At 43.6% G+C, this 22,907-nt stretch overlaps 1 protein-coding gene across 1 annotated transcript in view; it reads left to right on the top strand.

Annotated features, from left to right (window-relative positions):
- SLC6A15 (solute carrier family 6 member 15) overlaps positions 1-22,907 on the top strand; it is a 314,347-nt gene that overhangs the window by 62,201 nt on the left and 229,239 nt on the right. The window contains exon 2 of the mRNA XM_086919649.1: positions 7,263-7,703. Within this exon, the coding sequence (XP_086775775.1) occupies positions 7,415-7,703 (289 nt within the window). The 5' untranslated portion in view covers positions 7,263-7,414. The remainder of the gene's footprint in view (positions 1-7,262; positions 7,704-22,907) is intronic.

The raw sequence follows: 22,907 nt of genomic DNA, 5'->3' as shown, positions 1-22,907 counted from the left end.
GAACAGTTTATGTACAACATATGGGATTTTTGAATATTTTGTTGCTCAATTGAAGATAGTTTCAAGCAAGCAGTATAATTTTTTTTAAGCTCGGACCAATCTGAAATGTGATTTTTCCTCAGCCTTTCGTACTTCTTCGCGTGACTTTTGAGCTATCCATTGACCTCAGTTTTGCAATAATTCAATCTTATCAGGGTCAGTGGCTTTGCTATCTGGCTGGGAAAATCTACTTCATTGTCTATACTTTGCCTTTCTTACACCTGACCACTCCATTGATCTGTGGCATGAAGGACAGCTTGCGTAGTTACCTTACGAGGCCAGCCAAAGGTTGTGATGTGGGAAGGGACTCCTTAATCTCCTACTTTTCCCAAACTTTCCATTGCAAGGGTGGTCCAGCGTGGTTGCCAGACATAGTCTCCTTATCCTCTTATGGTCGCCCACTGGGACCTGGGCCAACTGACTTCTCTTGCTAATGCTCTGGCAGATTTGGTTGAGGGCAGATTGCATATCGCCTGGGGGGGAAGATTTTGTTCAGTACTCTCTGCGTGTTACAACAAAGACAATCCATGCGTTATTCTGCCTCTTTATTCGTCATGACAAAAAGTGGTGAATACCAGCCTTTTTCATAATTTTTAAAGCACATTGCAGACATAGTTATTGTATACAGCTGTACGCGGCACAGTATTGACATCAGTGTACAGAAAAATCAAATCACCTAAGGCTTAACATTGATGCTGTGAGTCTACACATATACTTAACATTCTTATTGAGGTCATTGGTTTTCAGTGAATGAAAAATGCAGGGACAGCAATTTTATCCGCCTGAAGAAATTCATAACGAAGTGTAATATGTGAGGACAAAGTAGTTTAAATACCCATAAATAGCTTAGCCACATGAGAGACCCTAAAAGAACTACAAAGCTGCCAATGAAATTGCCTGAAGAGGTTGGCAAGCTGCCAGGCCCTGGTGGAATTTAAATCATGTGACAGCCTTCTTCGGGGATTACGCAGAAAGCTGAAAGTAAAGTGAAATGCTGATGATTAAGCCTACTAGCGGCTGGCTGATAGTCTTACCCATGAGTAGTTATGGATTACAGGCCACCACCCACTTTTTTAAAATTTCTAAGTGCGTTGTATATGGACCTGGAGCAAAAACCACCTTATTAAACTGCACAATGGTCGCTATTTGTCTACTTCGGAGAGAGAAATGAATGTGATTCAATTTGAACCAGCGGAAAGAATGGAGCAAACTCATTTCGCAGCATAAGTGGCCTGTACATAATGAGAAGTGGGTCCAATTAAATTCCTCCTTATTCAAATATTAAGTGTGGGCCTCTGTTTGAGGAAATAACTGTTTTTCCCACTGCCAGTTGTATAAGCATCAACAATAATTATCAAAAGTTTTTTTCTGACAAAATACAAAAGCACATAATAAACAGAAAGTAGGAGAAATGCAGCCACCTGAGTGTCCTTCGACAAAGAACAAAATGCACAAAAAAAGCTCTGAAACTCTCAGATATAACATATTTACCCTGGTTACACTGGAAAATATCTGGTGCATAGTTTAACCCCCTCAGGAGGCCTTTGACTCGCTACGCAGTGCTGGAACCATGCTGCTATAACCGCTTAACTTTAGGAAACAGAGAAGCACCCTAGTCTTTATTTGAAGCTTTTCTAAATTTGGAAGCTATGGGGCATATTATCAAGAATGGCGTTAAAATATTGCCGATTTAGCGGAGGAAACTGCCGCTAAAGTGACGATAATGCGCTTGATAATAGGCCCTTGCGAATTCCCTTAGAAGCCCAGGTTCACACCAGAACCTGGGCTTCTATGGGAATTCACAAGGGCATATTACCAAGCTCATTATCTTCGCTTTAGCGGCAGTTTCCTGCCGCCATAGTGGCGATAATTTTAACGCCGTTCTTGATAATATCCCCCCATATACCCTCTGAAATACGAACAATTGCCTCTTTTGAAGTATTCAGAAAGGACTACAACACCTGCTAATCTTATCGCTAGCCCCTCGGTCCCTCTACTTTCTCCCCAGTATCTCCTAAACTACACTTGGAGCAGCCAATATACTACCAACATTCATTTTGTCATAAAAGTGTGATTTCTGTATGTTTATTTGCAGGGAATCCGATAATCCTCCACCCAATGTTATGCACTCATGAAAAACTTGTTCTATATGAAATGTTCAAAGCTGTATCGCTGTTTTAATTTGCGCTGACTTCTGTAAAACATGTTGGGTTTAGTAGAACTGGAGTAGTACTATTAAAGTACTACAAAATGCTATTCACTAACCTTCGTGTGGAGATCTTCTCCTCCGCCGTCCGTCTTGCGTATCTTCTATGTGTGGCGGTCTCCGCCCTGGCTGCGAAGGTCTCTGCACATGTAGGTTTTCTTTCAGTAGTAAATATGTGAGGTCCTGTGGGGGGCGGAAAAAATGGTGAAGAATTACAAATATAGGACTTCCTTGCCAACATACTGATCCACTATACACACTCTAGAAGTGTACGATCCACCAAACAGAACTTGGTGGTCACACCCAAAACACTGTATGCAGCCTGAAACTCCAATCTCTCTACATTTTTGCCCCATCATTGAAGTTCACTTTGACAAATGCTATGAATTAATAGCGACACTGAAAAGCTAGCTCATGAGACTGGAACAACAGAGCAATTCATGGTGCACTTTGTACCAAAATTGTTAATATGTTCCTATGTTAAGCAGAATTGTTTTATTTTTCTCTCTTTAGATCTTCTACTGGGTCTTCATCTCGAAACATGCCTGTCACATATTTTGTTTATGTATTTATGAATTTGTTAGCAGCTTGGACATATTTACCACCATAGATCTATATGAGACTTCATGCTCATGGATTCTAGATAAATGCATTAATTTGCTATGATTATAAGTGCAAGTATAAGAAGTGTGAGACTGCTTCTCACACAAAGTGTAGCAGTCTCACATTAGTCGCAGTTTGACCTTTCCATCCGCATCCATTAGGGTGTCCGAATAAGCAAAGGTAAATGGATAAAACATGGCATATTTCGACCAAGGATCTCCTTACTGGCCATGTGTAAGCCAATTTACCTTCATTAATTCTTTGTCCAGCACACAGTTATGTCACATCTTGGCCTGTATGTACTCTACTTCCATTGTTTTCTTGAATGGGGTAAACCAGCTGAAAGTCATTTATATGAATCTGAAAGTTCAAGTATGGCTGTCTTGATAACGTCAGGCAGTAGGCAGAGATTGCATGGAGTTAGAAAAGTGATAGTGTCCATGTGAATAAATACGAAGTATAGCGAGGTGGAAGAAAGATGCATACGGTGGGATCATGCTTGGGCCCTCTTGGCATTTGACACGTCAAGATTCAGACGTTCCAGAGAATAATTTTGGCACATGCACATAACAAATTACGCCATGGGCCTTTGGATTCTCTTGCTCAGGCATAACTTATTTTTCTGAGTAGACTTGTTTTGAAAGTACCATTTCTCTGTATCAGATATAGTATGGTATGATTTTACTTTACAGATAGGGGTCCCATTACATAATTGTAGGAAATACCGCTTTTTGTACCATCACCCCCAGAGTTTTGAACGGATGCTGCTAGTTTCTTTACTCAGATAGTGCTCTGAGGCCTGCTAACCGACCTTGGTGCCTGTGCCCTGATCTAAAAGTGTGTATCTTTGATTTGGCTTATACCCTATTGGCAAAATCTAACTTGATTGTAAGTCCCTAGTATTTAGTACTCTGGGCCTGTAAGTTAGGGGGTTTCTCCAGGGACTTCCATACTTGTTGGGCTTCTCCGGCCGCGACAAAGGTAAAACATGACTCGTAGTCTACCACTGTAGACTAAAAGGACAGTTTTTAACTTCTCACTCGACTGTGTCATGTAAAGTAATGGCATAGATAAGTCCTCCCTTTTTAATATATGCAAGTCACCCCTACAGTAGGTCTAGCGAACCCTAAGGCAGCGTCCTATATATTAGGACGTGGAACGTGTGTTTTTCCATGTTCCAACTGTAAAAACATGCAACTTTTGTTTTTACTGTGGAAACTAGTAGCCCCATTGGCAAGTGCAGAGTTGCAGGCTGGCACAACAGCGCATGTTAACTTCTGACTGGGACTACTAAAGTTGGTACTGTAATGTAACAAACAACTCATGCCATTAAGCCCGACTTTGATTCCTAAGTCAAAATTACTGTAACTTGTAGCAGTGTGCAACTCATACAAAGTTGCCACTTGTGCTCTAAATCCCCTGTGCCCATCCATGGTTGCACATGAGGTCTGTTCCAGAGACAGCTCTCTGCCCTCCTTATGAGACATACAGACATCTCCCAGGAAAGGAGACAATAGAAGCCTGGCAGGAAGCTGCACAGGTGTTAGTCTAAGAGGCGAGCTTGAAAGGAGAGCCACCTTTGGAAAACAAATGTTGAACATTTAGGAGAGGGGCAGCTCTATTGTTTAGTTAGACATGATGGCACTCAGGAAGGAGAGGGGAACCAATTGCCAAACCAGTTTTCAAAGGACATGGAGCCCCCTTGTTAGCCACACCTCTGGACTGTCTAGAGAGCCCTGTATGCCAAGAGAAGGGCTCTGCCATGTTGAAATCAGGGTGAATGCTGCATCCTTAGATAGCCAGATGCCACACGTTGCAGAAAATGGTCATCAAGAGTGATGGCACATGTTAGCACATCGGCTAAAAGCTGCTTCTTACCTTGAGGGCATTATCTGAGCATAAATAGGACACTCAGAACCTTATTTCTTATTGAAATGGAAAAGAGTACCAAAGAAGAACTACCCTGCTGCACCAAGGACCCTAGGAAGGAAGGCTGCACCAATGTGGGCTGCTCCTGTTGAACACGGGGGACAGCAAAGGAGAAGGACTGTGCCTGCTGTTTCCTGCTCTTGGAGAAGTCGTTTCCTGCTGGGGCAAATTTGTAGTCCAGATCTTTGCATTGTCTCCACTTGACGCTGTGCAGCTCCAAAGAGCAGAACATGACGCTCAAAGTTTCACCCGGTCTCTGAGACCTGGGAGAGTTTTCAGAGTGCAGCTTGATCACCCATAAGACACGTTATCGCCCAGGGAAGGATTCTGCAGTAACCGTGATACTGGGCAACTGATAGCTCACTGGTGATTGGACTTCTACCAGGACTGAGAGGACCTTAAGGGAAAACGACCCCTGTGGCCAGGACCACCTCACCAAGTTTGTGGACTGAGCAGGAGCTGCAGAAAGAGCCCCGTTGACTGCAGCGCCTTCATTGCATCCTTGCGCATCTTCATCATCCTGCATCCCTTATATCAGAACCACTTCCATAGAAACCTATAGCAAGAGAAAAAAAGTGCCTGGAACTAACTGATAATTGCTTCTCCTGCCAAAGTAACTGTTTCTACGGACCTTGCTGGTTTCCCTTAACTAGTTCCCAGGCAGAGTTGGTCCCCTATGTAAGGTAACTGGAAATAACTGCATTGATACTTTCACAAGTTTTTCATGGAAAGATTTCTGCCAAATTTGTTGAAGTTGCCAATGTTTATTCACTGTTAAGTGAAAAAGTGCATATTTACAATACCTTGTAAATGCTGTAACTCTGGAATCCTTTGGTGGATCTTTTTCATTGTGGTGTCTAAAACATATAAAAATGCAGTCTATTTTTATAAATTGGTGTCAAAGTTTTGAGTGTCTCGTTTATTTTTTTTCCAATTGTTTTGGCGCTGTTTAAATGCTTAACTTGGTCCCTTCATGTAAGCCTGAGTGCTCGGAACTACAGCTACCTAGGGTTGAGCTAAGGGTTTCACAAACTAAACCTACTGGGCCTTAATGGTTTGACATGTGTATTAAACTGTGAGATCGCACAACCACACCATATACTATACCCAATTTCCTTGCACTCTGTAAGTCAAATCAAGTGAGAGTAAGCTAGCCAGGGAGCAATGGAGTTCAGTGGTAGATGGCATTGATCGAGGTGTGGCGGGGCAGGGAGCAGGGCGCTGGTAGGGGTGAGGGGGTGTAGAAAAAGAAAAAGAAACTTACCTCCTTGTCTCGTCTCACCTCCGTCATCTCTCCGCGTCCAGACGGAACTGGGGGCGAATCACAATGCTGCTGTCAGCAGCGTTGTGGTTGGTCTGAGCACTGTGGTTTGGTGCTCAGACAGGGACTGGGAGCAAGGGCATGTTCTCCACCCAGGCTGTAATACAGCCAGGATTATAAACATGCAAAGTACGCATGATTGTTTGGCCGGCCCAAGACAGCTGGCAATACCGTCATGTGCACTTTACAGAGTGCCCACCACTCCTCTACCTGCGCTGTGAGCAGAGCAGCCCTGCCGCGCCCTGCAAGTACCTTAGCAGGAAAAAAAGGACAATAATGTTGAGTTATTATCATTATCATTTTTTTTTTTTTACACTGCTGAAGATGTTTGGCGCCGCCACTGTGAGTGCTGTGCTTGAGGGGCGGGTCCAAGTAAGAGTTAAGCAAGTTAGATATTAAAGGGGACTAGGAATAAAATGCATCTGGTATAATGTCCCCGCCTTTGTAGCAAAATGACAACAGCCCAGCAACTTAAAAATATTCAATTCATGAGGGAGAATAACTAACCGCTCTTTCCCAGAAGTGCCTGGTATGTCACTCATTTAACTCTATTCTGCAAGTAAGAGCCGGACCACAAGGTATCAAATTTGTTTCAGAGCCTGAAGGAGTGATCACAAGAAGGGCAAAGTCTCACTTGTCTATATCGCTCATTATCGCTTATGCTAGCTGACGTTTGTGGATTTTGTGTTGTGGTATAATTGGTATAGAAGTTAAAAATAATTTATAACACCGCTGCATTTATTGAGATAAAAAATTAATGAATTTTTCTCACTTCGGAAAAAAACATGTCCTTATAGTTCCTAAAGTCTTGTGGAGAAATGTAGTTGTGAATCGGATATTTTCTCATGTATTTCTTGACTCTTGATGTGAGAAAGTAGAGTACTCCTAACCTCACTTCCCCTTCACTTGCAGAGGATTTGTATATTTATTCATTTTTATATCGTATATTTCTAACAATTTATAGTTTTTTGTTTTTTTCTCATGGCCCCTCTGCCCCCACCTTCCCTGCCTCTGTGGTATTTTATATCGCTTTCGTTTGTAGTCTTATGAATACTTTATAAACATATGCTTACAAATATTCCCGCTAATTGAATTAGTATTTGTGAGGGAATTATGTTGTGGACACAATTTACTGGTTTATACTAACTGAATTATTTTTTGCAGGTACTGTGATCCAATTAAAATTTGAACCCGAAGTCCTCAGCTCTACCTCACTAATATTTTAGCAAGGATTTGATTTGGGACCTTGTCATCTTTAAATTCATCACATTGTATACGGACATCATCCCTACACATAGACTTGTCCTCTACACCAAATGCCTAAGAACAGTAAGGTGATAAAAAGAGATCTAGACGATGACGTCATCGAATCAGTTAAAGATCTTCTTTCCAATGAGGACTCTGGTGATGAAAGCTTCAGGAAGAGTGAGTTGATGGTTGATGATAAATTGGACAAAGACGGAGACATAGAAGAGGGCTCTGATGTAGAGGATGAAAGACCAGCATGGAACAGTAAACTCCAATATATTCTGGCACAAGTTGGATTTTCTGTTGGTTTGGGGAATGTGTGGCGGTTTCCTTATTTGTGTCAAAAGAATGGCGGAGGTAAGAATAACTTTTCATACACGTGTATCAAGTAATGCATATATGGTTTGCTGTTTAGGCCTTTCGACAATTCTTCTGTTAAGTGTTTCTCTACTATAAACATGTAGGCAACGATGCAACTCATTCCTAAGAAGATATTATTAATGTTTTGTATACTCCAACGTTATTATTGCTTCATCAAATTTAACGTGTCCTTCTTGCTGTTCGGGTCAAACAGACTTTTAAGCAAAATCTATGGAATGTTTAATTTTGTCTCAGATTTAAAAAGTGGGAAGCGAGCAGGGACTTCATAGAATAGGGACACACTACGACATTTTTCACACTGTGCCTCATTTAATAGCTTTCATTGTTTCTAAGCACTGCAGATAACCGGTGTTAATATTACACACGTTAACATACTCAATTTACTGACCTTGGAAAGCTTGAAGGCGGAGTCGGACTTGTTAGGATCAGAACTTGTGGCTTGTTGGTCACTGAAGTTGTCAGCAGTGAGTAGTTAACTCACTGACCCGTCTTACCAGGGAGATTTTGTAAGGATACATGTTGTCAAACAGAACAGTTCTAGGTATGGACAGGAGAGAAGAGAAGAATGAGGCTAAGATTTGTTTTCAAACTGGCACATAGATATAGAAACAAACAAAGAGAAGAAATTAACACATTTTCTTTTACTACCAAGACAAGGTGGCCTGAGTATACCATGCCAAGAAGTCTGTTTGAGCCTGGAGGGATACAAGAGCAGAAGATGCAGTGGCTGAATTTCAGGAGAGCACATTACTCTTAATGCTCTTTTAGGACTGAATAATAAGTAAATCCTCCAATGTCAAGAGGAAATGCTAAATTCGGAAAACAATGCACCTGACAAACTACCTCCACCTTACTATTCCTATTGTGGAGGTTGTCATGATTATTGCTATTATCATTACGTGATTACTACTATTATTATTATTATTGTTATTCAATGAATGCAAGTCTTGATTCATAAACCCAACCATCTAGAAGCGTATCACCAATGCCCCTCACTAACAATTGGAGTTAAAGCCATACCACTTCAGAGGCAACTGACTAAGCAGACTTATAATTAAATCCATCCCAGGACCCATCCGATTCCATTCCTGACCTGCAGAGGCTGGCTTCCTCCTTATTTTATCTCTTTTCCTGAGTAACATACTCCCTCAAAGATCCTCATATCATATACCTATCACACTGGACGATCCTAAGCAAGCACAATCTCTTTTTGGAAAGAATACTTTACTAGTGTAAGGCCCATTCAAACAGAAGTCCAAAACAAGACAAGCATTTGCAATGCAGTCAGTCTTGCATTTGTGAAAAGTTAGAGCTACTGGCATTGTAAATGACAATGGGCCAGATGTACGACCCTTACAATTTGCGAGTCGCAAATTATGTAGTTTAGCAACTTGCAGTTTGCTACTCGCAAAATGTAATTTACAACATTGTCTCTGACACTGGTAGCGATTCCTAATGGGTTCTCAAATTGCATAACACCTTAATATTCATGAGGCAGCTGCAGTTTGAGACCCCATAAGAATGGGTAGCACTCCCAGGGACGGTGACCGGCTATGGTCAATAGACCACCATGTCTGTAACTGCTTTTTTATATAAAGCAGTTAAAAAAAAAAATCCCGTTTTCCTTAAAGGAAAACGGGATGCATTTAAGAAAGTAAAATTAAACATTCCATTTTTTAAGAGTAGGCAGTCCCTGATGTTAAAAAACATTTTTGCATCCATTCACAGAGGGGTCCCCTGGGGACCCCTTCCCAGTGCGAGTGGCTTACCACCTACTTCAAGTTGGTGTTAAACTGCGAGTGCTTTGCGACCGCAATTGCGTTCGCAAAACAATTGTACATTGAAGTGCGAGTCACTATTAGGAAGGGATGTCCTTGGCACGCCCTTTCCTAATAGTGAGTCGCAAACCCTATTTTGCGAGTAGGTAATAGGTTACCAACTCGCACAATAGGGTTTGTACATGGGGCAGACCAATTTTGCGGTCTAAAATGGGCTGATTTCCCGTTTGCGACTGCAAAAATTGGTCGTACATCTGGCCAAGTGTTTTATACTTTTGTTTTTTTGTTTGCAGTGGAGTTATCTTTTTTGCATAGCGCTATTGCCATTTGTATGAACTGGCGGAGCTGGAAATCCAGAAAAAGGGAAATAGGTTACTAGGGAGGGTAGTTGGAAAATAAATGACATAAATGGAAATTAAAAAATAGGGAAGCAGTTGCTGTAAAGGGTCAGGGATAATGCATGACAGGAGAGACCATGATACCAGAGAAGGATTTGTGTGTGAGAGACAGAGAAAGAGAGAGAAAGAGGGTCTAGAGAAAAGTGTGCCTGAGGGACAGGGAGAAAGGGATGGTTAGAGACGAAAGGGGCAAGGGAGAAGGAATATGAGAGGGAGTGAGAAGCAGAGGGCGGTTGTGAGTTTGTGAGAAAGAGATTTGAGCAGAATAGATGAAAGAGAGAGCTCGGGAGTGTTATGGGAAAGAACCCCTTGTGGGAATGGGGCACACTTTTTTTTGTTAAAAGATTAGAATAAGGACAAAAACTCTTGCAACCAAGTAGGCTCTAGGCTTGCCCCACCTGTACATTCTATTCACTATCCTGCCACGACGCACCAAATAATTGGCATCTATTAAAATGCACTTCAATAAACCAGACATGTTCAATTTAAGAATAGAAGAATCTGTCTCACAAAACAATGGTAAGTTGAGGGAGGCTGTGTGAAAAAAACCTTGCCATTCTCAGCGCCTTCCGATCAGGGAGATGTCAAGAAACACCATGAGAGTCCTCATGCAACTTGACAAACACATATTAGGACAACCAAATGGAAAAATACACTATTCCTACATTCCTTATAATTGCTGACCCAATTAGGGATGCACATCAATAGATACCTGAAACATTTTTATATATTTATTTATTTTATTTATTTATTTATAAAGTTTTATATAGCGCAAACATGATCCCGAAGGATATCAGAGCGCTTTACAATTTGAGGAAAAGGAAGGTAATAGTAGCAGTACAATCTTCAGAAGGGGTACCAACCTAAACAAATCACATATGCATACCAAACGCAGGACTTTGAGTGTAGGTCCAAAGCATTAGAGCAGAGGATCTGAGACCCTTTAAAGATAGGAACTTCTTCATGAGGAATATTTTTACCTCCAATTTTAAGCCAACCCTAGACGAGATTCTGAGTATTTCCGGTGGGAAAGCGTTCCAGATCTTGGCGCAGAGCCTGTGAAAGCTCAGTGACACGTATTGTTTTTGCAAAAGATCTGAGGTTTCAGGAAGAGTGATTTAGCACTCTGAGAAGGTCTACCCCTTCTGGGTAATTCTAGCTATTGCGCTAGATAACTGGGGGTTTTGAAATGGAGGGTTCTGTGAGATAGACAGGCAATCTTTAGTTGAATTCTTGCTTCATAGGGCAACCCTTTTAGGGAGTTTAAGACTGGGGAAATGTGCTTGTTCCTTTTGGTCCCCATGAAAAGTCTGGCCGCCGCATTAAGTGATGCCCTTAGTGGGGCCAAGGTATATTTGAAGAGGCCACAGAGCGTAGCACTGCCATAATCTAGCCGCGGCAAAATAAGTGTTTGGACCACTTGCTTGAAGTCAGCTTGTGGGAGGAAAGGTTTGAGATTAATGAGTATCTTCATACACTGATTCACTCCCTTACACACCTTGCTGATATGAGTTTTCATGTTCAGATGCTTGTCTAGGGTGAGTCCGAGAGATTTGGCTGAGTCAACAATGAGGGGGGAGCAGTTGAAGGCAGTGAGGTGGTTCATCCAAAGGTCTATCTTGGGGATGTGATTCGTAGGGAAAAATGACAAGGAATTCTGTTTTTGAGGTGTTGAGCAAGAGGTGGTTCTCAGTTAAGCAGTTATCAGTATTTATTAGGGTAGAGTTGAGTGCTTTAAGGTTATTCGGGGAGGAGATTTTCAGATAGAGTTGCGTATCATCCGCATACATATGAAAGAGAATGTCAGCGAAATTTAGAGCATTAGCTACAGGTTCCAAGAATAAACTACAATTAACTATTTTCAAATCAGCATACCAACTATAATGTTGCATAATTTATGAGCTAATTGCAATGCTTATAACTAACTCCGCGATTCAGAAAAGGGGGGGTGGTGATGAGCAGAGTGTCTGAATTAAGCAGACCACTCTTACCCAGTCCAAAGACCAGGGCTTGATCCATCACCGTTATTTATCTCACTGCATCATCCCAGTTCAGAACCTGGCTATATGCAAATCAGTCTGTCCCTGGCCCAGTGCATCATGGGAACAGGGCAGACTAAACTACCAAGCCAATTCTTCACCAGAAAGGAGACAAGCTACCGGGGACCGGTTTCTGGCATTTCAGCCGTCGTCGGCCCGGCTTGCTTGAATCCTGATGGTGCCGTGAGAAAGGGACTCATGTCTGAGTATACCCTGCCACACCTATAGTGGCCAAAAACGATTCAGAAAAGGGGGTGGTGATGAACAGAGTGTCTGAATTAAGCAGACCACTCTTACCCAGTCCAAAGATCAGGGCTTGATCCATCACCGTTATTTATCTCACTGCACCATCCCAGTTCAGAACCTGGCTATATGCAAATCAGTCTGTCCCTGGCCCAGTGCATCATGGGAACAGGGCAGACTAAACTACCAAGCCAATTCTTCACCAGAAAGGAGACAAGCTACCGGGGACCGGTTTCTGGCATTTCAGCCGTCGTCGGCCCGGCTTTGTCCACCATAAGCGTGGAAGGGTATACTCAGATGTGAGTCCCTTGCTCATTGCACCATCAGGATTCAAGCAAGCCGGGCCGACGACGGCTGAAATGCCAGAAACTGGTCCCCGGAAGCTTGTTTCCTTCCCAGTGTAAGAATTGGCTTGGTAGTTTGGTTTGCCCTGTTCCCATCATGCACTGGGACAGGAACAGACTAATTTGCATATAGCCAGGTTCTGAGCTGGGATGGTGCAGTGAGTTAAAAAACGGTGTTGGATCTAGCCCTGATCTCTTGACTGGGTGAGAGTATTCTGCTTAATTCAGAAACTCTGTCCATCACCACCCCTTGTTGTTAAATATTATAACTAACTCTGGGCTTCATGAACTAGCGTGCTACTCCTCTGCAAAGAGCTTCAACACCTTGTCAGGGGTAGTAAATACTATATAAACCTATATTTTGACAGCCTGTGTTTAAGCGGCACAGTCATGGCCATTTAAAAACACCCCTTCAGCGAAATAAAAAAAAAGTTCAGCATGAAGTCTGCTCATAAAAGATAGCCAGTCGCTCCCCAGTGAACATCTCCAGTAATTTTTTGTAGGACACTAAACAGAGCACATGAGGTTCAAATTTTAATTGTATTAATATTGCGCTTACTAACCCTGACAAGGCGTTGAAACACTTTTCGGCGAGTAGTAAGCTACTTTGGAATCCAAACGGATTAGTGATGGATTAGTATAGGGAATTATTATTATAGTATTAGTATAGGGAGGTACGAGTTAATTTGAATGTGTCCTACATAGACTTTAAGATAGATACACAGCAGAACTGACTCCGCCTTTCCTAATTGTGAAATTGATAAAACCATCTTGATTGAGTTGGATAAAAATGTACGCCTATTATTTTAGCCCCAGGAGACATTCAGTTTGCGGCATTCTGTATAAAGATAACTAATGCTATCTGCCCAAAATTGTGCAAAAAAGTTGCTTAAATTATATGGCAAGAAAAGACAAATTATGTGACAAGTTGTGGAAGTATACATTCATCATTTTGTTTTTTTACACATGCTAACATTGTCACTGCAACATTTCCACCTAGGTAGCATGCGTTTAACACCTAAATACAGCAATATGCAAATGAGAAGCAACATGCCCAGAAAAGATCCTGCCACAGGACAGTAGCACGTATGGTAGCATTTTCGGTAACTTTTGATCAGTTTGAGCTGCAAAAATGTATTTGTCATAATCTAAAAATTATGCTGAAGATGAAGAATTAAATGGCATATGTGGCAAATCCATTACTATGAGGAAAACACAGCGGTTATAGACCATATAAATCCAGTGGCCGTGATTGAAACATAGAAGCATTGCTCTGAATTTCTGCGGATGCGTTGGGTAAGTATGATGAGATTTAGGGCCTTCTTGCTCTTTTACACCATCTCTTGTTGGACACAAAGCCCAGGTCCCTATCTACTTGGAAGTCAATGATTCCGGCTCTTGAAAGGAGATGTGTAAACGAAAAGAACAGGTCCCTATCTACTTGGAAGTCAATGATTCCGGCTCTTGAAAGGAGATGTGTAAATGAAAAAAACAAAGGAGTTATGGCCACATCTGCCCAGGTCTTTGGGATCAAGTACCATCACATCTGGCTGTTGGTGATGCGTGCATTGTCCCCCTGACTTACTCCTCCTAACCTATGTCTACAATAAACCTGCTCAGGTGACTCGGCCTTTATCCAGCATCCCTCTCTTTGTGCACTGGGCCACATCTTTGCATTGATGACGACCCCATGTGAACCAGGAATTTGAAATAGCTCATGATTCTGGAGAAGCAAAGTATCAGACTAGGCAAAAAGAAGAAAAGAAAGTATATAAAGCCCCTCCAGTGCCTTTGTGCCACATGGAAGTCACTTGGAGAACAGCAGGTCAGCAGCAATGGTGACAGCTCTTGCAGACCAGAATGTAGCCTAAAGGAAGTGAGCAAGGAAGCAACAGATGGCTAACAAAAAGAGACTATGACTGAAATCACAAGCAGCGGCATGGGAAGGACGGCAGCAATGAAGGGAAGGAGGGAGTGTGGGCGAGGAGGCAACAGATGGCCAGATATGCCAAAAAAAAAGAACAATCAGTGATTCTGATGGGAGGGAACCAAGCACCCAAAGGTGGGACAGATGTACACTATTCACCAACCAGAGCAGAGGAATTTTGAAAGGCAGGCCAAACAACCAACCAAAAGCTGTGGGTGTGTTGAAAGCCCATAGACTGATTATAGCATGTCTTGCATCCGCGCATGAGCGCTGCCTAGCTCGACCTAAAAAACAAACCTATCAAAGTAAAAAAGTAACTTAACACCTAAATACACAACAAAGGCTGAAAAGAAGGACAGGGCACACTAGTAATTGATGCACTGGCATAACAGATATCTTTAAAATGAACAGTTTTTAGTCTCATTTTAGTCACATACCTTTGTCTACAACCATCAGGTTGGCGATGATCTCATACCAAAATTAACGAACCCCGCAATCATACCCCTTCCTCCATCCAGGGTAATCATGTAGCCATTCATATACCATACATTGAAACTTGACCACCATGCATCTGTTGTAAACTCTCTGTGGAAGAGGCCTTCTGGGGGCATTCTTCTCCATGGATTTGTGTGATCTTCAAAGTGTAGAGTGAGTTGAATTGCCGATTCCATTGCCAAGCTATATGTTTGCCAACAGGGTGAGTCTTATATGGCTTAGCACCCCAGTGGGAGAGAGGTACTAATACCACCCCAAGGTCCTATGGTGTACTAGTTGCAAATATCGATTCTGTTCCCTGCAGTACCATCTCCTTACAAACGCCCTTCTTCAAACAGTTCCAAAGAAGATGAAGTAGCATTCCCATCATCTGACAGCCGCTCCATCGAATGGATGACTTTGCATTGTTTCACTTGTGCAATTCTTTGGATGTTTAATACCAGTGTGTGAGGACTTTTTACATGGCCCCCTTCCATTCAGTTTCTAATTGCCACTCTGTGTTTGTCAAAAGCTTTCTCCTACTTAGTCTCGATTATTGGTCTGCTCTTTTATGACTCCCACCATTTCTGGCTATAACATGGTTGCTCGTGTGAGGAAAATATTCTAACAATATTGTCCTAAATGTGCTTGAACTACCTCTACACTGTGTAGTTTTACTCTGTACGTGTGCACAGGACTGTTGCTATTGTTGTGTGTGGTTGGTCTTTCCACCACAAAGTAAGGGGTTACTAGGGTCGGCCCTTTCCTGTGAGCACCGTAACCAATAAGCTTATGTCCAACTGACCTATGTTAATTTGCAGAGCGCCTTCAGCTCCTATATACTAAAACCCTAGTCTTTGGCCTCAACTATTCTATCTATCATAGAAACCAGATGCTTATTGGGTCACCCCGCTTTGCCCACTTCTCAAACAGTGTGAACTCATGCTCTGCTTCTTTTCTTGCTGGCATATGCAGCACCCAGAGGTGGACTTGATGGTATCTTAACTAATTTAACTGCGGAGGATTACATTATTTTCTGAGCTCTTCAAGTTATTTAACATTTTTCCTTCAAAATAGGGAACATAGCATAAAACATTTGCAGTCGCTCCAATCTCTTAAACTGTCACAGACTAAACCCAGCTTGAAATTAGGATTCTCGCAGTTGAATGAAATGGGAGAAGGGTACATCATGAAACTTTTGATTTTGCCCAGGGTGCCCCACATGTCCAACAATTCACTAGCCAGAGAGGATGAATGTAGCCCCCTGTTCTTGTGCTGCTTATTGATTTATGGGACGGTTCTAAGAACTACATCTGTAATGGTGTGGTATACAAAGCACAATTGTTTGTCAGTTTTCTCCTTGCCCTCATCCTAACAGGATGTGTAATTGTGTAATTTGGAAGTAGTCAGCCAAAAGTTAGAGGACCAATTCCTACTGCAATCCAGAAGTACAGAAGTATAGCCTCCACTCTGGGCCTCTTCTTGCCTCAAAAGAAGATATTAAGAGTCATTTGAAACTGTCACGGAAGGGAAGGCGAAATTGGGACCAGGATATTTTAATAAGATAAATGTTCTCTAGAAGAATTCACATTGACCCTACTAAGCCAAGAAACTGGCCGCTTGTACCATTATTGTAATTCCTTATGTATTCCCGCCAGTGGCAGTGAGTAGTTTAGGTTGACAAATTATGCCATTGTGGGGAATTCTGAATCCTCAAGCCAAAAACTACATTGAAAAAAGACTGCCGGAGGGTAATGGCAGCCCTGGGTTTGGTCAGGTGATTATTGAAAACCAGGGCCTCAGAATTTATAATATTTACATTAAAGTCAGAGACTGTGCTATATTCCTCCTATTCCAACTTCAGCAAGCATTGTTAATGTGAAAGCAATAGTCAATGGTGGTTTTGAAAGCCCTAGTGATTATCTGGCTTCGTATTCAGTTTGCAAAAGGTTTGAGTGCTAGTGCAAAGAGTAGGGAGTACAGTGAGCAGCCTACTTAGTTGGTGCTCCTCTCTGTTGGGAAAATACAGGATTTAAAGTGGTTCACTTTTAATGGCTTGAGGGTCTCAGTACCAAGCCATTAGCCATGTCTCCAATCTTGGGCCAAAGCCAAGAGAGTGCCCTAGGCATTTCATTCTTACCCAGTTGACCCTCGTCAACACATATTTAACATTGAGAGATAGGGACAATACATTGTTTCACCTCAGCTGGACATTCTCCTCTACTTGCAGAATTTTGTTTGTGTTTTTGCCCCATTGATGGACCACCAGAAAGCTAGACTGGTCCTAGTGCACTAGCCACATCATCTTTAAGTTCACCCTGGCCACAAAAATACCAGTGAACGGTTTAACATCAATGTTTAGGAGGACGGGAGACTGGGACATGATCTAACTCCTGCCCCTGAGGAGTACCTACCCCTAAGGCCATATTGGCCACCCCTGTATAGGTCCCACCAGTGGGTGGCTTCCTTGCACACAGTCCCCCTGCTTGTGTCCTAGCTGGGAACACTGAAATCAGTGGGGTTGGAAATGGGGCAACTGATCCACCGCCCTCCAGAACCTCCCTCCTTCTCAGAAAGGACATGGAGACCCTTACCTTCCCCCTTAACCTCAGACTTATCTGAGTCTCTCTTGACCTCCCCCTCACTCTGAACCATCCTCCTTGAGATCACCCCCAGGTATTTTATTGGACATTCTGGTGCTGACCCAGAGTTTCGCCCCCTCAGCAAGCTAGCTTCAGTCAGCAAGCTTGCTATCTATGACACAGCCCTGTAAAGCGAATATTGAGCATGTGCTCCCTCAAATATAGGTTGTATAGTCCAGTAATATATCAACTTTGCTGTCCCTCACAAAGCCCCTTAGTACCTTGCTGGCATGATCTAAGAAATACACTCAGGACTGATTTGGAAGCTTGTGGCTGTCCAAAATCAGCAACATAGGGGCTTACATAGTCTGATCCTCTGCCACTAGCATCAGGAGTGTGTCCCTTCCCACAGTGGGTATGTGTTTCCACAGGCTACCTCCACAATACTCCTCTGGGACCTTATGTGCCCTGATTGCAACTTCATAAGCAGCAAAACACTTGTCTATATTCTCTTCCACCCCATAGTTAAGCACCAACTCCTTGGGTATGCCGACTCTCACTGCTTCTGCAGACACTGATAGTACACTGCCACTATTACTGTTGGGTCTTGCCGGTTGCTTGCCGATAGCCCTCCCTCATGCTTTTTTCATGCTCCAACAGTAACATTTTCTTAGCCAAGGCCCTCTCAGCCACAACCCTCTTCTCCTCAGCCATGGCTTTATCTCTGGCTAAGTTCCTTTCAGCCCCAGCCCTTTTCTCCTCCTTCTCCTCCTTTAATGTGGCCAGATCTAGCATGAGCTTCCTTTCCTCTCACCTGTTCTCCATCTTGTCTGGGGTCAGGCCCCTGGAAGACACACTGCTTTCTGCACGGGGAGAGATTTCCAATCCTGGGAGTAGGTTACCCCTCTCCTCAACAGGATGCATTCCAAGGCTTTCTGTAGCTCCTACTCCAATCCTTTCCAATCATTCTCTCCCTCCACATCATCTGTCGGCCACTGGTGGGCCTCTGCCCATTCCCTCAAGGCCTTCGGGACCTCCGCCTTCCCGGTGTTCCTTTTGGTGGGCGCTCCCCTCTCTCTCCAGGTTGACAAGCTGAAACTCCATCATTGCAGATGGGGCCACATACATAAATATTCAGGTACCAGTAGGAATGAATTAAAAATACAAAAAGGCCAATCAGAGAAATATGGGGATGAAAGTGTACACCGAATCTCTGCATGGCACTGCATAAATACAGTCCAGTCCTCACCTCTGATCACTAATGCTGAAACTGGGCTACTATTTGACTGGGGTGTCAAGAAGCAACCGCAGTCCTAGCAAGGGTAAGGCACAAGCAAACCCCAAATTAACCTGTGATCACCCCCTGGTAGCAGTCAGGTTTAACCTAGAGGCTATGTGAAAAGAATGTGTGCAACCCTTCAAACAGTAAAACAGTGCAAACACCACACAAAAATATCCCACACTAGGGGGTCGATTAGGATTGCGGTGAATCTGAATCCTCTGGGCCTGCGGAAACCACCGCCGGCCTGGAGGATGCGGATTCACCGCCGTGGACATCTGAAACACCCACCGTCACATTAGGATGGTGGTGGGATCAGCGGCGGACAGCAAGTCCGTCTGCCGCTGATCCGCGGTGTATGCAAGCACATATTGTGGCGGTGTCTGCAAGACACCGCCAGCCACATTAGGATGCAGGCTGAAACATGCTTTTCCACGGTGGCTTTTCCGCTGTGGAAAAACATGTGGTCTTTTGTGTTTGGGGGCCCTTTGCGGGCCCCCAGGGTGTCGGGGGGTGGGGGGTGCACATGGGGGGTACCTATGGTCCCCCCTGCATTTACATGCACAAAGTGGCAGGCACCGCGCAGTGTCTGCGCTTTGTGCATGTAAATGAAAAACTTGCTTTTTTAACCTTGCGGCGGGTGCTGCTTTAAGCAGCACCCGCCGCAAGGTTAGAGATACGGGATGTGACTGCCAGGGTGGCGGTCACATCCTAATTGGCATGCAGGGACCGCCGCTGCCCCTGCGGACGGTCCCTCCACCTCGGGGGTGGCGGACGGAAGCAGGACCGTCGGCCATCCTAATAGGCACCTAGGTTAGATAAATAGAGCTTAATTTAATAAATAAGACAAAACCAAAATGACAAAAATCCAATTATTAGAACTGGAGTTCTGAATTGTTTTGAGGAATAAACTGTAAACTAGCACCAAAAAATACAAAGAGCCAACTGCAGTTATCTGGTCAGGTTGGACAGGGTCAAAGTCAGAATTTCAGGCTGACCACAATTGAGTGCGGGTCAGATACAGTACCAGGTTAGTTCCACTGAAGTTTTAACTTCTCAAGTTTTGTGCCACGAGTCCCGCTCACTTTCGTCAGGGTCGCAGGTGGTTCGCCATGGTGCGAAAAGCAGGCCGGGCATCGCGGTTAGGGGGGCTGGAGCGTTGTGGTAGCGTTCCTCCAAGGGCGATTGATTCTTGCTCTGTGAAGAGATGGGCTGGCGCCAGCTTGTGCTGCACTTTGGTGCGAGTGGAGTGGTTCTGGTGCAACCTGACCTATTTGCAGTCACGTAGAGCCCACATGCTTGATTTCAAAAGCTGTGAGGCCCACCAGGGTCAGGACCTGAGAGGCACCACTTGGAGAGTCAGGAACCCACTAAAGCTGGTTCCAGGAGCTTTTGGGGAGCCTTTGATGTCCCTCAGGCTCAGATCAGGAGGCCAACAGGCGAGCCCTTAGAGTCACTCTTGAGCCGTGAAGTCAAGATGAAATTGCAGGTCCAGTTGTTCTTCCCCAAGCAAGATGGCAGCAGGTTAGCACAGAAGAGCAGCAGTTCCTAACGAGCAGCAACCGACTGAGTGGCAGTCCTTGAAGAAGCATTGCAGTCCTTCTTCCTGGCAGAGTATCCACAGGTTCAGAAGTGTACAGAAGAGTTGATGTATGAGGTCTTTCTATTATACACAGTTGTGCCTTTGAAGTGGAGAGAAGCTTCAAGAGGCATGCCTTTGTAGTTCACAGATGCCCTGCATTCCTGGCCCTGGCTCCAGGCTAATTGCAGAGGGTATGCAGCCCTTTGTGTGGAGGCAGGGAACCGCCTATTCAAGTATAAGTGGGGCTGTGCCCAGCTTCTCCCTTTAATCCTGGCATTGATGGCCCATCATGTCACACCTAAGCTCTCGTTGTAGGAATACACAATGCTCAACTGTTACCCACACCCGGTATCGTGACTCAGAGATAGTCTGCAGGCACCAAATGGCTAAGGCAAGAATATGACAACTTTCTAAGAGTGGCATTTTCAGAATTGTAATTGCAAATCCAACTTCACCATGAGTTAGGATACCAGAGAAAGCAAACATGAACTGGTAATCTTTTCCCATTTAAAAATTACACTTATATGATGTAATAAGGGACCCACAATGTTATCATCTGTCTAGAAAGGCCTTGCAGTAGTGAAAAGATAAATGTAGGAGTGTTTCACTACCAGTTCATGAAAACCTTAAAAGTAAATGTCCTACGTTTTAAATGCATTGCACGTAAACTTCGGGACTGTCCAGGGCATAACATAGGGGTGACTTATATGTATTAAAAAGGAAGCTTTGAATTTATTTTGCCAGGTCAAATTCATAGTTTAGACCACACACAGGCTCTGCAATGGCCGAACCGAGACATGCTTAAAGTGCTACTTACATGGGTGGCACAACCAGTGCTGCAGGCCCACTAGTGACATTTAATTTAAATGTCCTGGGCACATGTAGTGCCACTTTACTAGGGACCTATTAGTAAATTAAATATGCCAATAGGGTATACACCAGTGTTACCATGTTTTAGTGAAACTGCACAAGCACTTTAGCACTGGTTAGCAACTGTAAAGTGTGCACAGTCGTAAGTTCACAAAAACGAATTAAGCAAAATGTGGAGGGAAAAAGGCAAAATGCTTAAGGGTTACCCTGCTAAGAGGGCCAGGTTCAACACCCATGCATGTAGGACTCAACCCAGAAACCCTTCTACCAATGCCTCATCATACAATTTTTAATAAACAACAAAAAAGGCTATGGCTGTTTCCACGTGTTTTGGGACCAGTCTCCCAGCTTCAAACCATATTCCCTCAACCTCAGGCTTCTCCAACGAGTAGCTCGTGAGCTACTGGTAGCTTTCAGCTACCTGATAGTAGATTTCCTGTGTGCAGTCCAGTTTACTAAATTTGAAGTATTTGTCTGCTGAATTATCATATGTATACCAGCATTGAAATGTGTGTGTCTGAAACAAAGATCTGTGCATTTTCAGATCTCATAAGCTTATGTTTGGAGACAAATGGGTGGATTTCCAAAATATATTTTAAGCTTATATTTAAGTGTTAATTCAATTGGCTTTGGGGTAGACATGTTACATATAATATTACCTTGGCGCCATGAGCATTGTAGATATTGTGGCTATGTATTATTCATGTAAAGGCATTCCAAATAGACAAAAACCTTTTACATTGCTTCTGGCAACACTGCCTGATGCTCTGAAGTGGTCCCTTCTGGAAACTCTGCACTGAAGTGACCACTGCTAGCAGGGTCGGATTGGGATCACAATTCGGCCCGGGCACTGACGAAAAAAGTGGCCCACATTCAAGAGGCGTAGCCCATATTTAAGGGGCGTGGCCCACATTCAAGGGGCGTGCCCTTTCATGAAACACCATTTGCACAGACAAGGAATGAAAGTGGGAGGATACTGTTCTTGCACACAACACAGGGCCAAGGTAACAATGGCCTACATGCTGAGCAACTAAAAAAAATAGCAAGGCCCCTTTTTGTCACAAAATTATTCCAGCCCTCCAGCACAGGAGCACCTGAAAAGCAGCAAAGTCCCTGCTATTACTAACCTACTCAGCCCTCCCCAGACCTTCAGCTCAGGAGCACATGAACAGAGGTAAGGCCCCTGCAATTAGTAAATTAATTACCCTCCAGGCCTTGGGAAAATGTCCTGGCAGGGGAGCACAAAACACAGCTTTCTGGGTCATCCAAGGTAGCCAGGTAGCCAGGTAGCCAGGGGGGAGGCTGAGGTGAAGCTGGTGCATGGGAAGCGCCTTCCCAGTGTGTTCTGGCAATTTGAGTATTTACCATTTACTGTTGTAGTACCCTTGTACCTGTGTATGGTACCCTTTTGTAACTTGCACAAGTCACTTTTCTCCTGTAACACACTGTTTGCTACCTCTCACTTTTGTTTGCTTTAGATACTTGCACAAGTGCCACCATTGCCTACGTAACGTTTGTTCTTGTGCTGGAGTGTCTGCCATTAATTGCAGTATTATACCTCTACTTGTATTTTGTACGCTTTTGTGACCTGCACACATACCTCTTTTTCCTCCTGTAATGTATCGTTTGCTCCTCTTGTATTTTGGTTGCTCACTATTGTCACT

This window comes from Lissotriton vulgaris, chromosome 1_1 (assembly GCF_964263255.1).
Source record: "Lissotriton vulgaris chromosome 1_1, aLisVul1.2, whole genome shotgun sequence".
Lineage (NCBI taxonomy): Eukaryota > Metazoa > Chordata > Amphibia > Caudata > Salamandridae > Lissotriton > Lissotriton vulgaris.
This window is presented reverse-complemented; position numbering and strand designations above follow the sequence as displayed.